General features: G+C 43.6%; 1 protein-coding gene across 2 annotated transcripts in view; it reads left to right on the top strand.

Annotated features, from left to right (window-relative positions):
• Positions 1-17,752, top strand: part of CTPS2 (CTP synthase 2) — an 86,085-nt gene that overhangs the window by 16,938 nt on the left and 51,395 nt on the right. For both annotated transcript variants that reach the window (XM_015417619.1, XM_015417618.1), the window contains exons 10-13: positions 888-976; positions 9,003-9,097; positions 9,919-9,981; positions 13,811-13,854. In XM_015417619.1, coding sequence (XP_015273105.1) covers positions 888-976; positions 9,003-9,097; positions 9,919-9,981; positions 13,811-13,854 — 291 coding nt within the window. The remainder of the gene's footprint in view (positions 1-887; positions 977-9,002; positions 9,098-9,918; positions 9,982-13,810; positions 13,855-17,752) is intronic.

Below are 17,752 nucleotides of genomic sequence, written 5' to 3'. Positions count from 1 at the left end.
TATGTTGTGAAGAATCAGGCAGCAGTGGTAACAAATGTTTAGCTCCTTTCCTGTTTTACAAGTTAGACAATTAGCTCATGTTTTGTTTCTTGTGTGCTTTGTGTCTATATCATCTTTTCCTATTGACTTACTCCACTGTTGAGAAAAGTAGAATGTAAAGCTACAATTTTATTTAGTCTTTTACTTTCAAAGAGTTAAAATAATGATGTAGACAGGCAAGACTGCTTCTAGCAAAAGGAGTGCTTGAACAATTCTTAGACCACAGCCAAGGAACTTTGTTTGTTCAGTCGCACAGTCGAGTCCGTCTCTTCGTGACCCCATGGACAAGATCTCGCCAGGCCCTCCTGTCTTCCGCTGTCCTCTGAAGTTTGCTCAACTTCATGTTCGTTGCATCTATGACACTGTCTAACCATCTCATCCTTTGCCGTCCCCGTCTTCTTTGACCTTTAATCTTTCCCAGCATCAGGGTCTTCTCCAGTGAATGCTCCCTTCTCATTTGGTGGCCAAAGTATTTGAGCTTCAGTTTCATTATCTGGCCTTCCAGGGAACAGTCAGGGTTGAACTTTAGCAGAATAATATAGATCCTGTGGATCAAGTCAACTCACATCACTGCTTTTCCTTGGCTCTTCCACTAATGCAACCAACATTTCTGCTAGTAAAAGAGCCTCATGCTTCAAGCTAAGGTTTCTAGTGCCATGGGAAAAATCTGCCATTAGAAGAATGGATCCGCAAGGTCCAGCTCAGAGTTCTGTAAAGTTCTGTGGTGGTGGTAATTTTTATGCACAGTTACTGGAGAGTCCAATAGGTTTTATTTATCAAGTATGGGGAAAATATGGAAATTATTTTATTACATCATTATTACATGTGTGTGTGTGTTTCTTAATTAGTATATAGACTCAGCAGATCTTGAACACAATACAGAAGCTGAGAATCCAGTGAAATTCCATCAAGCCTGGCAAAAATTATGCAAATCAGAGTAAGTGGTATTTGGTATTTTTGAACTCATATAATTTAAAAGGTTTATAGTTGGTTTTCTTGGCACTTCATAATGTCCATTACTTTATTCTTTGTTATTTTTAATTTAAAAAACTATGTGCAAGTATAGTTTGATTCACTTGGCATGCCTATATTTGAAGTTTTTCCATGTCATGATTTTTATTGAATGAGAAGCATTATGACTTCTGCTGATTAAAGTTCTGCATTAAGCTGTTGATTCTTGCCAGGGCTTTTTTGGTAGAAAAAGCCCAGCAGGAACTCATTAGCATAATAGGCCACAACCAACAGCACAAACTCATTAGCGTATTAGGCCATACCCATGACAGGGCAGCTCATTAGCATATTAGGCCACACCCTCATGCCTTCCCTTGGCTTGTTCAGGTGCGCCGTGGCTGCGGAGAGCCCAGGCAAGCCAGCCTTTGGACAGGCCCGGGAAGGCATGGGGAGGCATTTAAATGCCTCCCCAATCCTTTCAGGGGGCCCCGCCCGCCCACCTTGGAGACGCCGGGGTGTGTGTGTCGCTCTCCAGGCCTTCCCTCTGTAGCCACACATGCAAAGGTTTTCACTGTAGTGGGTGTGGCCAATTCTGAAGCCAGCTGGAACTCTGTTCCTGTGAATTCCTGCCCCAAAATAGCCCTGGTTCTTGCAACAGCATCTGTAGAATTTCATTGGAATGTTCAGTCTATTTGAAGAACTATGATGGTCATGAGGCGTCATGACATATACAACTTTTAAAACAATGCTTTCTTCAAATTTGAGGAAAGTATTATGGATGGTGTGACAGACAGTAGATGGATAATGCTTTAACTCGGTCTGAGAACCTTGAGTGATAGGGGATTCAAATGGAATTCTACAGTTGAGAGAGTCAATTAGAACGACAGTTGAGAATGTCAGTTGACTGGGAAGGAAGGTAAAGAGAGTGAAAGGATCAAGAAGAATCCACTCAAGTCTGAGGGAAATAGCTTCTAGTAAAGGGGAGGTGATCTCTATCAAGTGGTTAAGAAGGGATACTGGAACTTGTGTGAATGTGCCTGCCTTCACCAGCTTACATGTCTTTGAGACAAAGAAACTTATGCTTGTTTAAGCAGAGACTGTAAGACAGAAAGGGTGCCTCTAGTTGTGTTTCCCAACCCAATTTGAGAAACACACGACACAGTCCTGTAGAGAGGAACTCACTAGAGTATTTATTAATTAATAAAGGAAGAGTACAGATCTCAAGGTTTTGGAACCCTGAATACCCAACAGACTCTTCGTGTGTTACAATGGATGACATAGGATTTTATACTCAAGATGATGCACACAAACAAAACGATTATTGGTTCCATCAAACATCAGCACTCTAACAGGTCTCTGATTGGCAGAAAACCTTTTAGGTTGGGCTTTCCCAAGTAAAGTTTTTTCTTTTAGCTGACAATAAGTGTTTCTTTCTCTTAGACTGTAAAATTCTAAAAGTATCTATATAGTTGATATGGTTTACAAGGTGCCATTGTTCTTCGTTTAGCCAGAGACATGTGCAGTTATAGCTGGCCTACTAAGGCCATAAGCCTCAGCAAAAATAGCAAGTTAACATTTTGTTCTTTCAGCATTTTACCTTCCCAGCATGCATCCAAACAACAGTTCACAAATGAACCAAAGTTATACATTCATGATGTTAGAATCATAAATGGCACTTAACATATGCACCATGGAAGTGCTAAGTGCACCCACCAAGTCAAACCTGTTAGTCAGTGGCAGAGCATAAAGTGTTTCATAAACTGTGCGTACAACAAGACTGCGAAGAAATCTCTCTCCTCAGTGTTTAAAGACCTGTCTGTGCAAATAAAGAGTTACTTGTTAGTGACAAACTATCTATTGTTTATATTTATACAAATGTTACTTCATTCCTGTTGCCTGTTCACCTTCTAAGCCAAAACCTGATACCTACCTGACCATTTCCCCTCATTAGCAGGGGTCATTTCGTAGAAAAAGAGGTGCAGGAGCTCATTAGCATAACGTATTTGCATATGCCACACCCCCTAGCATCACCAGAAGTGTGTCAGAAGATGGGAGAACTTGTACCTGAATAAACCTTGGTCTTAAAGGTGCCACTGGACTCTTTTGAATTGCTAGCTATGGGGGGGGGACACGCAGATCTGTCCTCACAGAAGAGGGAGAGCTTTTACCTGAATAAGCCTTGGTCTTAAAGGTGCCACTGGACTCTTTTGAATTGCTAGCTATGGGGGGGGGACACACGCAGAGCTGCCCTCACAGAGGAGGGAGAGCTTTTACCTAAATAAGCCTTGGTCTTAAAGGTGGCTGGAAAGACGGGGGGAGTGTGTAGGTCTTTCCAGGGCCCTGCAATTAGCGCAGGCCTGGAAGGACGGGGGTTGTGGAGGCCTTTCCAGGGCCCCGTGCTTAGCGCGGGCCTGGAAAGGCAGGGGGGGTTTGCGGAGGCCTTTCCTGTGGAGGGGAACCACAACTTACCTTCCTTCTTCTTTCTCCTGGGCCAACTGAGGGGAGGGCTGCTGGAAGCAGGGGCAGGGCTTGCTACATGTCCCCACCCCCTGGCCTCCTCTCTGCCGGAGCGTCGCTCTATTGAGCTCCGGCCTGAAATGAGGCCTGCTCATTAGTAACATAAAACTGTTTGTTTGTTTTGAATTACCATCAGCCTCTCATAATCAAACAAGGACAAAAGTAGGATTTCAGTCGATCCCTCAAAACCCAGTGAGCATATGTTTATATACATTTAAACAACTGGATGGGACAGACAGAAAAGCAAAGAAGAAAGAAAAAGGGCTGCCCAGCCAAAAAGAAGATAAAGGAAGTAGAGGAGTTGGGGGGGGGGGGGGAGGAATTGTGATAGATGGATATATATTTATAATCCAAAGTAGGTCTACTCAGAAGTTACTCCCCTGTTCATATGATTTAGTCCCAGGAAAGTTAGGATTTCAACATAAGAATAGAGCCAGTTTGAGGAAGTGATTCCTCCAGTAGATCTCTGCACTTCTCCAAAAAGTCACTGGTTCATATTAAGAACCAGGGGTAATTTCGTAGAAAAAGAAGTGCAGGAGCTCATTTGCACAACTCATTTGCATATGCCACACACCCCGGCAAGCATGCCTGGGTTCCCTACCTGATCTTCTCCAGGTGCCCCGCAGTTGTGGGGCACCTGGAGAAGATCGGGCAGGGAATCCAGGCATGTTTAAAATGACTTTCTTTCCTTTCCCCTGGCTGGTGGTGGCGGCGGCCAGCACATGCTGCTTCCCACTCCCCAGCCCGACTGAGGGCTGCTGGGAGCTGGGGACAGGGCTTGCAGCTCCTGGGCTTGTTAACTGCCAGAACAGCGTTTGCCCGTTCCAGCTGGAAATGAGCCCTGCTAAGAACACTGTAGAACAATTCCATCCAACAGAACTCAGCTAAAATCCCCCCCACATACATATACACTCTTGCAGACTTATCTGCCCTTCCATTGCTCTCAGCATTTTGAGGCACTGACAGAGGCGACTTGCATAGATATGCTAGCTGCTAAGCAGTTCCCTCTCCCCTGCCTGCTAATTCTCTAGCCTGGTCATTTGTTTTGGTCTTTGCATGGATAAATAGTGAGGTGTTTGGGTTAGAATTTTTTGGTCATAGCCTGAGGAAAAAAGATCTTTATTTGCTAATATGCATTTCTGTTCTCTAGAAACACAGAAGCTCAGGAAACTAGTATCGGAACATTAGTAGAAGTGTTGCCTAAACTAATAAAACGAAAACAAAACCATGAAGCTAATTGTGTTGTTCAGGTCACTGGTTTACCTTGACATTCCTTTCCAAGGAATGGGCACAAGCAAAGCTGGAATTTTGGAACAGAGGCTGTTTGAGGTGAACTTCATACCATTTCTCCCCATTCTCTGGTTCTTTGCTTGTGTGCTTTCACAGAATGTGTTAAATCTTTTAAACCCATCTCTCCCAACTGGGAGGGTTTCCTCTTTGACATATCCTGAAATGGGAGTTGGGTCCCCTTGCTTCCCACCATTCTCTGTAACCAAAAGCATGTCTTGAGTTTCTGTGACCCTAACTCAGGATATCCCCAAAGTGATCTATCTTGTTTCTTCCTGGCAGGTGGGCAAATCGTTATTGCTATCCTGCTTGGCTCCATAAAGGGAATCATTTCCTTTCAGTCTGAAACCCAAGGATTTTATTGCTTGGTTCCCAGGCCAGAGTGTTTTCTTTGAGACCAGGACCTCTCAGAGTGTTGATCAAGGCATCCTGCATTTCCCCATTACAATAGATTCGTCTTCACATAATGGATAATTAATTTATGTAATTCATTGCCTCAAGATGTAATAAAAGCCATTAGATTTGATGCATAAGACAAATTTTTAGGAGATAGCTAGTGGCTGAAAGGAAATGCTGTGTAGAGAAGAACTATAGCTATAAGTTGCTGGAGACTTGACAGTATAAACATTATTTCAGTGGCCAGTTCCTGAGGCATTTGGCTGGCTGCTGTTGGAAGGATACTAGACTAGATAGATAGATCCAGCAATTCTTTTTTTTTTTTTTAATAAAGGCTTTATTTACTCTCATAAAAAGGAGAGGCATTTCGCTTAAGTAGAAAAATAGGGAGGGTATATAGTGGGAGAAAGAGAAAACTGAGTGATATATTAACTTGTAAATTAATCTGTTAGTAATGTCCAAATTATCTTCTTAGGCTTCTTCTGTGTGCAGTCAAACTTCTTTCTTCAAACCAGTTAAAGGTGTTATCTATGTTAGTGTATTAGTAGTGTTCATTCGGTGCTCTGTTAGTTAAAGTTTCCTCAAGGCGCATTCAGAACCGCTCCTTCATGTGCTGGCTTCTTTTAAATTCCCAATTTCATGGAGGGGCTTCTTCTGTTTCCCTCTCTCCGGCTTTTCCAGTCCTCCTCCGGGTCGCTGTTAACGCTCCCATTTCATATACTGTAAAGATAGATCCAGCAATTCTTAAAACTGCGTAGTTAATTCCTTTTGATTTCAGTTGACTGATATAATTTTTAAACAATTATAAATGTGATAAATCAGGAGGCCAAGCTTCCCATCACTCATTTACAATTTAATAAAAACTCTGGGGGAACTAAGAGACAACAGCTCACCTAAAACCACATGTTACATGCTAGCTTATAGGGGGAGACTGTTTTTCCTTTAAACCACCCTCTGTGTATATAAACTTGGTAGTTTTCTGCTGCCACCAGGAATTAAAAATTCCAATTCTCTCTCTTTTGGTAGTGTGACCCAGGGTCTGGGCACTTCAGAGGACTATGTGGCCCTGAAGAAGGATTGTACTGATTTCTGGGATATGTTTAAACAAAAATTGATTTATCGAATAAAGAACAAAATAAATCTCTGGATATCTTGAACTTTTCTGGAAAAGGAACTTGTAAATATAACTGGCAAGGTGTCACACAGTGGGTGCGTTCAGACGGGGCATTTCAGCCGGCATAAACTGCACCGGTTGGAACCGGTGCAGTTTATGCCGGCTGAAACGCGATCACACTCACCTCGTGTCTGCGGAGCCCATCGCAATACGCCCGTCCATACAGCGGGTGTCGTCGGTTTGTGGGTTTTTTTAAACTTAGTTTGCGCATGCGCATAGGCAGCCATCCAGAGAATGGCGATTTTCGCGCATGGGAAAAAAGCCCTGTCCTACATTTAAACTTGTTTAAAGGGCAAAGTAGCCTCCCTGAGGACCGTGGACGTGGTGGCAGGTTTTGCCAAAGTCAGCCTCATTGCCGTGCTTCTTTTGTGCACCGTTAGAACGAGTTCTAGGGAAATGCAAAGTCTGGCTCAACGGTAGCTCTGTTACCCCCCCCCCGCCCCCGCTTCTCACTGGGGCACTGGGAAGCCTCTCCTCGAGGAGGAATCCGCTCGAGCCACAGCGCCGTCTCTGCCAGGCTCCCTCCCAGCCCCCCGTCTCCCCACCTCGCCAACCCGCCTCCCCGTTCCCATTCGTTTAGCCCCCTCGGTCTGCTAGAGCTTCATTCCGCCGCCGGCAGCGGCAGCCGAAGGGCAGCCTCCACCCGCGGGCCTCGCCCTCTCCCCTCCAGGTCTGTGCCCCGCCCACGGTCCCGCCAGGGCGCCCGGGGACTCCACGGGGGGGGACGGGACCTTTCCCGGGAGGCAGCCGAAGCAGCAAGAGCGAGGCTGGGCCAGGTGATCTGCCCCCCCCCCCGTCCCCGCTTTCCCTCCTCCCCCCCCTCGCGCCTCCTTCCCCTCCCACCCCCTTCCCGTCCTCGTCGGGCTCCCTCCCCCCTCCCGCGCTCTCCCCCCCCCTCCCGCAGCCGTCTGCTCTCCGCTTTCTTCTCCCCAGGATGCTTTCTTTCTTTTTTAAACAAACGGCAGGGCGAAGCTTCGCCCAAGCGCATATCGCCGTCCTTTAAAAAAAATGGCGGCCGAAAATCGGAAGCCTCGGGCTTCCGAACGGAAGTGGCTGTGCAACGTCGGAGAGCGTTCAGAAGGCAGGGTACAGCGATTACAACCGTTGTACGCTGGATACCACCACTTGGGACCTAGTGGCAGAGTACAACGGTGTAAACGGCTTTGTAACGGTTAGGGACGGGAGGCAGATGTTCGCCATGTGAACGCTGGTAAGTACATCGGTTGGAATCGTAACCTATTCCGTTACAAATGCCGCGTCTGAACGCACCCACAGTCTCTCAGACACTAACATTCCACGCTGACAGGCTTCTCTCTCTCATATATGTAGCCACACTGGCTAAGCTCTTTGTCTTAGGTACACAAGATAAAACATTTGTCTAACCACACAGTTTAGACACTACTTGTTTCTTTGCCATATGGACTCTCTCACAAAACGTTTAGAGTCACCCAGACTCTCTTCATTGCTCTTCCACACTTCATTTTTCCAAGACACAGAACTCTCTCATAAAACACACACACACACAGATTCCTCTCAGAACATCTCCTCCCACACTCTCAGTCACCAGCCAATCAAATCACACTCCTCCCCCTATCGCTCTCCTTGCATTACTGCGGTCAAACTCAACATTTAAAGAAGAAGAGAAGAAGAAGAGATTGGATTTATACCCCACCCTTCACTCGGAGTCTCAGAGCGGCTTACAAACTCCTTTCCCTTCCCCTCCCCACAACAGACACCATGTGAGACACACACACCAAAACATGGACTCATTACACCACCCATTGAATTCATGGAAGAAGAGTTGGAGTGGATATAACCGTGATTTGTACCCAAGTACCTCAGGACCAAAGTAGATTGTATGTTTAGCCATGAACTCTCAGTTATCCTCAGACATGTGCAGCTGCAAGGAACTAAGTTACCAAGCACTGCAGGGGCCTGATCCAGATTGGAACTGTGGTACGAAGGCAGGAGGGTTTCTGTTTGCTGTCTTTCCAACCCAAAATGGCCTGGGGGTGTTATTGTATGCGTAGTATTCAATGTACATGCATCCCCCTGGCCGCTAATGCCCCCCCCGGCCATTTTGTGTAGGTGGGAAAACACTGGGTGGTGGAGCTGAAGATCCTTCTTCTCCATGCTGCAGTACTCATCTGGACTGAGCCCCTAAAGAGCTTGAGCAATTAGTTTCCCACAACTGGCATCTGGCTGCAGGGAATGTGAGTTAGGTCAAGGAAACCCAGACCCAACTTGTTGAAAAAAATGTAATGTCTAGTTTGAACCTTATCCTAAACAGACACTGGGCTTAGAAGGGTGTAACTCAATTTAGGATTGTATTGTTAGTCACTACGCTGCACTGACTCTCAGGTCTTAGAATCCTGTATGCAAGTATGTATCCTTCTCCTTCTAGAACCATTTTAAAATGTTTTTATTACAAGTAATATATTTATTGTTTATTGCATTAACGTACCTGTGAATTTTTAAATCCATCGGACTACCTTTGCTTAATTACTCTGCTTTGTGATTAATAAAAAAGAAGTATTCTATTTTCAAAAAACCACCAGTTAAACCTGTAGAGTATCACTTTAGATTATCCAAACTGTCATTCCATCTTCTTTTTACCTTATGTTCTGTATTGTTTCAGTTGTATTTTAGTCCCTGGAGGTTTTGGACACCGGGGCACAGAGGGAAAACTTCAAGCTATTTCATGGGCAAGAAAAAAGAAGAAGCCTTTCCTTGGTAAGATGTTTACATCAGCAGTAGACTGACCACAACCTTCCATAGGCTCCTTTACTTTTTTTTTTACTAGATTTCTCATAGATCATGGATTTATTCTACATTTATAAAAATGAAAGCACACGCAGTGGCTTGGATTCTGCAGAAAATCTGTGTTGATGGAAAGTAGATTGGGACTTCTTCACCTCCCTCATCATCAGGGCTGTAGCCAGGGTGGGGTGCAACAGGCAGCACCCCCTATTGCATCAGGAGCACCCCCTATCAATATGCCCCCCCACGATAAAATCCCCAACTCCTGTGCCATCACAGTCCAGACCCAGCGGTTGGAGAAGACGGGGAGGTTGCCTGGCTCATGGCTGCTGCTGTGGCTCCCGCGGCAGCTGTGCTAGACAAGGCGAGTGTGGGTAGGCACCCACTGGTGTTCCGAAAGGAGAAAGGACGGAGGGGAGCCAGGGTGGCGGGGGAGGGGCAGCCCCCAAAGCACCTCCCCCCTGCAGTTCCTAGAGAGGAAAGGAAGGAAGGAATATGCCTGAGTCTGCCGATGGAGACTCTCCACCTTTAGCAAGTACAGGAAACATGTCTTTAGAAGCAGAAAGGAAGGCTGGGCTGCTTTATCGCCTCGATATGAGTTACAAGTACTTTCCTCCTCTTTTGATTCTTCTGAATTTCAGTAACAGTGATGGTCTTGGCCAAGAAATGCTTTTTAAATTGATATCTCACTTTTCACTTGCTGGTCCACAAAGCACTGTATATGCTGTTGTAAAAAGATTGGGGGGAAATTGTAAAATTGTTCCCATTGATTATTCTTTTTTTCTTTCTTATAGGAGTTTGTTTGGGGATGCAGCTGGCAGTAGTGGAGTTTGCAAGGAATTGCCTGAACTGGCCAGGTACATTTAGCTGCCTGCTATGAAATTGTTGACTAAAACAATGTTTGTTTCAACCATTTGAATCTTAAGTCCTGCGAATCACTCTATCAAAGAACCCAAGTCTGACCATGGTAGTAACAGTCCCACTTTTTCCAAGAAGGACATTTATATGTGTACAGATATTCTGTTATATTTATTATTTATGAAAAGTTTTAAGGACCTAGTAATTGCTAATAATAAGGCTTTAAAACACAAATAAAAAGCAGCAAGACAATTGTTCCCTCATCAACCTTTTTCTTTAAAACAAGTAACTTATTTTTGAAAGCTTCTATCTTAGTTGCAAGGTGGAAGGATGATGTTAATGGACTTTGTATCTACAAATTCAGTTTATTTAGGAGTTCAGATACATCTGCCATGAATACAGCACAAAATTTCCACTTTTGCTGGAACTCTTGTGCAAGGAGAGATACAAGAAGGAGCTCAGATACATCTGCCATGAATACAGCACAAAATTTCCACTTTTGCTGGAACTCTTGTGCAAGGAGAGATACAAGAAGGAGCTCAGATACATCTGCCATGAATACAGCACAAAATTTCCACTTTTGCTGGAACTCTTGTGCAAGGAGAGATACAAGAAGGAGCTCAGATACATCTGCCATGTATGCTAGTTTTGATATCCATTCAGTATATTGAATATAGCACAAAATTTCCACTTTTGCTGGAACTCTTGTGCAAGGAGAGATACAAGAAGGAGCTCAGATACATCTGCCATGTATGCTAGTTTTGATATCCATTCAGTATATTGAATATAGCACAAAATTTCCACTTTTGCTGGAACTCTTGTGCAAGGAGAGATACAAGAAGGAGCTCAGATACATCTGCCATGTATGCTAGTTTTGATATCCATTCAGTATATTGAATATAGCACAAAATTTCCACTTTTGCTGGAACTCTTATGCAAGCAGAGATACAAGAAAAAGACCACGGTAGCTCCTTACATGAAGTCCAAATTACAGTGTCCCCACTTGTATGTCTGTTTTCTCAAGATCTTGTGCAAACAGTTTCTGGGCACTATAATATATACAGGGAGGAAGGCACTAAGTGGTGCACAAGATCTTGCGCAAAGAAAAACCACACTATCCATTTATGTTTCCACTGGTACTGGACAACACTGCTAACCAAGAAATATTTGATTTTCTCTCTCAGCTCAAGGACTCCGGATAGCACCTTGCCATGCACTAGCCATCTCACTTTGTTGCACAGCAACAGTCTTGTGAGCTCAGTACCCATCTCCTCACTAAATAATTGGAAGATTGGGCTGTTCAGTGTATTGGCTTTAATAATATTTACAAATTTTTTGCAATCAGACAGTTTAAGAATCACCTGTTTGCTTACTTGCTGGCATGTAATGGATCATACAGTATTTAACTTGCAAGTCAGCATTTGCAACTTTGTAGAATTTTGCAACAGTTTTATAGGACATGCCTTTCACTGAGGGAGCACCAACAGCACAAAGACCAACAACGGTCTTCCAGTCCAGGTGGTTCCTTAAAAAGTATTCCTCAAACTTTGAAATATCTCTGCACTTTTTGTTTGTTTAGATACGTTGTGAGCCATGAACACATCCTCAAGTACTTTCTCCTCAGTGATATATTGAGCAAATCCTGCCAAATTGTATTTGAAATATCTATCTATTCATCAATTTGAAGTCTGGACGCAGATTCAGAGGCATATTTTAAAATTACTATTCCTCCCAAATTCTTCCTTGCTTTAGGAATAAAGAATGTGTTGCACAGACAAAACAAACAGTAAATTACTACCTGCAAACTTGAAGAAATGACAATTTGACTTTTACAGTTGGAAATAAATTGAACTTCCATATCACAAGATATCTTTTCAGTGCAATGCAAAGCTGTATCGTTTGAGAGTGAGATGTTAGCAATCTTATTTACTGCTTCATCTCCAAGAACAACTCTGCAGGCATCTAACCCTGATTGCTTTTTCAGTCTGATAAAGTTGCTGTGATGATTAGGATAATGCTGTGTCTTAAAATCGTGGGCAGGAGGAATGGGGGAGGGCAGAAACGCAACAGATAATCACTGGTAGGAAGCAGCACAGCAGTTTGTTCTGTGTTACTGCTAGCATGCCAGAAAGCCACAGATGGATAATCTGTGGCAGGTGGAGTCAGCAAGAGATGGCACGTCACATCTGGAGGTAGACTTGGAGACCGAGGGAGAGCAAGTTCTTGGTAAGTTTTAGGAAAACCCTACATCCCACCTAGATTACTTTTGCATTGCACAAACTAAATCAAAGCCCAAGATGGCATACTGATATCTGAAGTCCAAGGAGTTTGGACTAGTGTTGCCAACCATCAAGTGGGGCCTGGAGGTCCCCTGGAATTACAACTAATCAGCAGACTGTAGAGATCAGTTCCCTTGGAGAAAATGGCTGCTTTGGAGGGTGGACTCTGTGGTACTGCACCCCCCCCCCCCCCGCGATCCCCATTCTCCACTCCCAACTCTCCGGGTATTTCCCAAGCCAGAAACTCTAATTTGGACACCATCAGTTTTGGAATCAGTAACATCAGACGGATGTGTTTCCTATATCTCCAGTTACCAACAGATGATGCTACTAGCTTTGCTTTTTACATTTGTCCAGATCAAAGACACACGTATACAGAAATTAATATAGGATTGCTTTCATTTATTGATGCACATTGCCATTTCTTCAGGTTTGTTGGTAGTAATTTACTGTTTGTTTTGTCTGTGCAGCGCATTATCTATTCCTAAAGCAAAGAAGAATTTGGGAGGAATGGTAATTTTAAAATATGCCTCTGAATCTGTGTGATAAACGGGTCATTTAGTAAAAAAAGAGATACAGGAGCTCATTAGCATAACTCATTAGCATAACTTATTTGCATATGCCACACTCCCTGACATCACCAGAAGTGTGTCAGAAGGCAACACTCACTGCTCAGGCTCCACTGGACTCTTTTGGATTGCTAGCTATGTGGGGGGGGGGATGCACAGATCTGCCCTCACAGAGGAGGGAGAGCTTGTACCTGAATAAACCTTGGCCTTAAAGGTGCCACTGGACTGTTTTGGATTGCTATGGAAGGGGGCTCTGCAACTTACCTGGCTGCTTATTGCTCCTTGTGGCCCGAGGCTGCTGGGAGCAGGAGGTGGGGCTTGTTGCATGTGCCCGCCCCCTGGGCTCTTTACTGCCGGAGCTCCGTTCCTGTGCGCTCCTGCAGGAAATGACCCCTGGTGATAAAGCTCATATTGTGTCACTGGCCTTCCCTGTTCAACCTGTCTGCTTCATGTGCACCATCCACCTAAGGCACTCCTGGTACCAACTGGCATCAGCACCAGCTGATTCTGGCTTTGAGGGAAATGTCCCCCCCCCCCCCCCCCCCAGCAGTCACTGTAGTCAGAACTGTTATACTGCCATCTGGATTTAAATTGATGTATTTGCGATGTTTTTATGGATTCCTATTTATTGTTTTTACTGTATGTTGTGAGCTGCCTTGGGCCTGCATGTGGGGTAGGGCAGGGTATAAACAGAATAAAATAAATAAATAAAATATTTTCTGAAGGGCTACCTATACTTATTTGTATACTCAGGGGTCTTGGGTAATTGTGCCAGCCCCAAGAATTTTAATTTTTGACAGCACAATTCTTACTTGTTCATTGTAGGAATATATTAATGTTATGGTAGCAAAACCCAATAGAAGAGTATAATTCCTTTTTAAAAACTCATGCAACAGAGGATCCCTGTGATGATTATAGAATGATTAAACTACATAGCTAGTATGACTAAAATATTAACACCCATCATTTTTATTTTACAGATGCAAATTCAACAGAATTTGACCCCCACACTAAGAATCCTGTCGTAAGTACCAAGTCTCCCCTTTTATAGATATTCAAATAAGCCCTGGATTTCAGATGCTTTAAAGGATGGTGACTTCTGTGGGATATACCACAAGTTGTTGCACAGCATTTACTGCCTTTGATTTGACAGTAGAAGGGGATAAATATGCATGGGGTTGCATTACTCAAAGGGAGATTCTTTGTCTGAATCTGCTTTTTGGTTTTAATGGTGTCCGCTTTTTTTTTTGTTCTTGTTCATTAGTATAATCTGTATATCTGGAAACCACTTCAAGTGTATAACAGGAAAATTGCCGTGTATGTGAGCAGAAAGAGAGAATTTAAAAAAATAAATTCTTGTTAGGGTCGCTAGGACCCCTTGGAAAATTCCTGGAGGTTTGGGGGTGGAGCCTGAGGAGGACTGGAACCTCAGTGGGGTCTAATGATGTACAGTCCACCCTCCCAAGCATCCATTTTCTCCAGGGGAACTGATCTCTGTTGTCTGGAGATCTCCGGGGCCAGCCCGGAGGCTAGCATTCGTAATTCTTGCACACTTTCTCACTGCTGTGGCAAAGTTGCTTTTCACTATCTCTGACTTGTGTCCCATGGTGTAATACCAGAGCTACATAGGTTCATGTAGGGTCAGCAATTACTTGACACAGAAAGTTCAGTCCAGTTTTAGAATTTACAAGCAGGGGACTCGTAAGGCCTTTCATTCTCCTTTCCCCAGCTTTCGTTCTCCTTTCCCCTGTGGTCTCTGCTGTAATAAGCCTTCTTCCTTATTGGCCAGGTGATGGGAGGGCTGGGTTTGAGGCAGAAAGGACACCAGACATGCTCTTTCCTCCAACACCCAATCATCTGACCAGTGGTGCTGGGGTTGTTTGGAACCCTTTCTGTTCCGAACCACCCCACCACCACTGGCTGGTTAGATGGGAAAAGGTGTAATTGGAAACAGTTGCAAAAGGGGAAAAATGTTGTTGTTGTTTTCAGATTACTTAGTATATTTTAAACCTACCCTTCCTCCAAGGAACTCAGGGCAGCATATAACCTCCTCCATTTTATCCTAACGACAAAGCTGTGAGGTGAGATAGGGTGAGATACAGTGACTTGCCCAAGGTTACCCAGCAAGTTTCTATGGCAGAGTGGGAATTTGAACCTGAGTTGCCTAGTCTGACACTGTCCTTCGGACTAAGCTTCTACCTAAGCACTAAACATGACAGGTATCCTAGGGCATGGTTATGCTTCTTCTACAAAGAGGTGAGCAAGAAAAGATTGCATTGGTACTTAACCATTGAAAAATTTCCATAATTTTCCCTGACACTGGAGAAGCTTCTGGTGGGAAAGGTAAGAGAACCTTGCCCAATGAGATGAAGACAAATGGATGTAATTTCCATCCCTACCTTGGATGGTCAAATCTAATATCAGCCTTCCCCCCCAAGATCAGATGAGGGTTGAACTTGGAGTTGATGGAATCGTGTACAATTTGAATCAGTTAAATATATGGTTTGAGCAATCAGTTGTTGTGTTCCCATTGCTACTAGAGAATGAGTGAACATGCTAAGAGATTTTGCCTGAACTGAAAGATTTTCTGGAGCTCTACCTGAGAGTTGGAGTTTGGGCCCCTTTCAGTGCAAGTCTGTGATTTTAGACTGAACTAATTTTGCACGTTCTGCAGAGGATTACACTGTTAGTCACAAACAGAATGGCAGTAATTAAAGGATTAATATCTCTATTACATACCTTAGTATTACAGCTGGTTAAGTGCTTTGCAACCCTTGTTGATTAAATAAAAGTTCTTTAAAAACTTCTTGTGGCTTAAACTATATTTCACTTTTTTGAATGCTATCCAATTACAATGTTTTGATTAATTCGAAGGGTGTGCCAGAAATATACTTTTGTCAGCAGGTGGCATTTTTTCCATTACTTTCAATACTCTGAGTTTGTTACAGCATATGAAGGCCTTTAGCAGTATTCTTACCCACCTGAATTTATGCAGTGGTATCCACTTTTCTAGATGCCTGTCTTGAAACTTGCTCTTGATTATCCCATTATATTTAGTAAATTATAATTGTTGAGTTAAGAGACTACAGAATAGAGGCTAGATTCAAGTCCTGTAGCACCTCAGAGATCAACAAAAGTTTTGGGGAATAAGCTTTTGAGAGTCAAATAATGTCAGCCTTCCCTTCCAAATAATTGATTTTAATCAAATCTGTTTTTTAAAATCTGGTATAGGAATAGGAAGAATGACAAAGAACAGTGCATATTTTGGTGTGATCATATAATCAGATATACAATGAAGAATATTGTTATCGTTTCATATGGTGTACAGAGAGACCACACAAATGTTGCAGAAATGTATGTGCTGGGACTTTTTAATAAGCTTTTGACAGGGTCCCTCATTAAAGGCTTCTAAAAGCAGTCACATGACGAGGTACAAATCTTACTATGGATCACTAACTGGTTAAAGCAAGGTACTGGCAAAGAGGAACAAATAGTTTCACGATGAAGGGAGGTCAACAGTAGGGTATTGGAATTAATGCTATTAAACTTCACATTGGACAACAGAACAGCAGGTGAAATCACTCATTTTTAAGTGCCAGGAAACACACATTGTACTTCACATACTGATAGGGTCTGAATTGGTCTCATCTTGGAAGCATGAAAACTCATAGAAAATATTAATGTGCTGTAGAATTGGAAATAATGAATGTATAATACATTGTTTTATGTCACTACATCTTGTATTCACATTTATAAGATGGAAGGCAGTTCTGGTTGCCCTCCTTCCAAAAGGATATCTTTGAAATGGAACAGGTACATTAAATGAAAACAAAAATGATCAAGGGGTTGGAGCACATTCATTACAAGGAAAAATTTAAAGCAATAATGTTTTTATTATCTTTTCAAAAGGATGACTAGAAGGAGTATATATGGGTTTATGAAATCATGAGTAGCATAGTGAGAATGGTTAGAAAGAAATATTTGCTCTTATGTAAAACTGTAACTTGGTGAATGAATTTTATGGGCAATAAGTTCAGGACTGACAAAAGAAATGCTGTTTGACACAACATTAAAATGTGGTATTTGTTAGTAATAGATGTAGTATTCAGTAACTTAGCTTTAAAAATGACAGTCTGGAGCTCAATGTGGAATCTTAGGGGTAGTAAACTGTTGGGAATTCCCACACCCCAGCAGTGCAGGGCTTCTAAGCTTCCTTCTAACCTAGTTCTGAACCTCAGTAGTCTAGTACTGTGGCATAATTGCCCTTCTGCAGGAAGCCATTCTTCTAGGGCATTGTGGTTCCTCTGGGCACCATGGTGCCTGCTGATACCTTTCCTGGTGCCCACCAAGTGTTTTTAGAACGTGAATGGGGCCAGATGGGATTTCTGCCCAGCAGGGCTTCTGCTGGCCATTGAAGATCTGAATGAATGTGCAGATTAAAATAACTAGGGTTGCCAAGTGTGAATTCAGCCGCAGCGGGGGACTCCCGGCTGGCGGCTAGAGCGCGTGCCGCATCCACATTGCCCGGAAGTGATTTTACTGATCATCAAATAAAACCATAGAGTTTTCCCTTGGATGACCGTGGCCCTGCCCCCAGCATGCCCGGCGTGCCCGCGTCACTTCCGGGCGACGTGCATGTCGGGGTGGAGTTCCCCCAGGGGCCCAATCCGCCGCCGGCGGGAAACGGGCCTCTAGGGTGGGGGTTTCCCCGCCCCCCAGGGGGACTTGGCAAGCCTAAAAATAACACTGTCTTGGCAGCAGCTGCCAGCACATTGTTAGTTTTATTCTCTCACACACTTCTTTTCCCCTGTGTATTTTTTAAAAAATTACTCTTCTTGTCCCCTGCACTTGGGCTTCCTCTTTGTGCGTGTGTGTGTGGGGGGGTGGCTCTGCCTCTCAGGCAGCCATTTTTATTTACTCCC

Source organism: Gekko japonicus, unplaced genomic scaffold, assembly GCF_001447785.1.
Source record: "Gekko japonicus isolate JY-2015 unplaced genomic scaffold, Gekko_japonicus_V1.1 scaffold18, whole genome shotgun sequence".
In the NCBI taxonomy this organism is placed as follows: Eukaryota; Metazoa; Chordata; class Lepidosauria; order Squamata; family Gekkonidae; genus Gekko; species Gekko japonicus.
The sequence above is the reverse complement of the archived record's forward strand: the minus strand, read 5'-3'. Positions and strand labels throughout refer to the sequence as shown.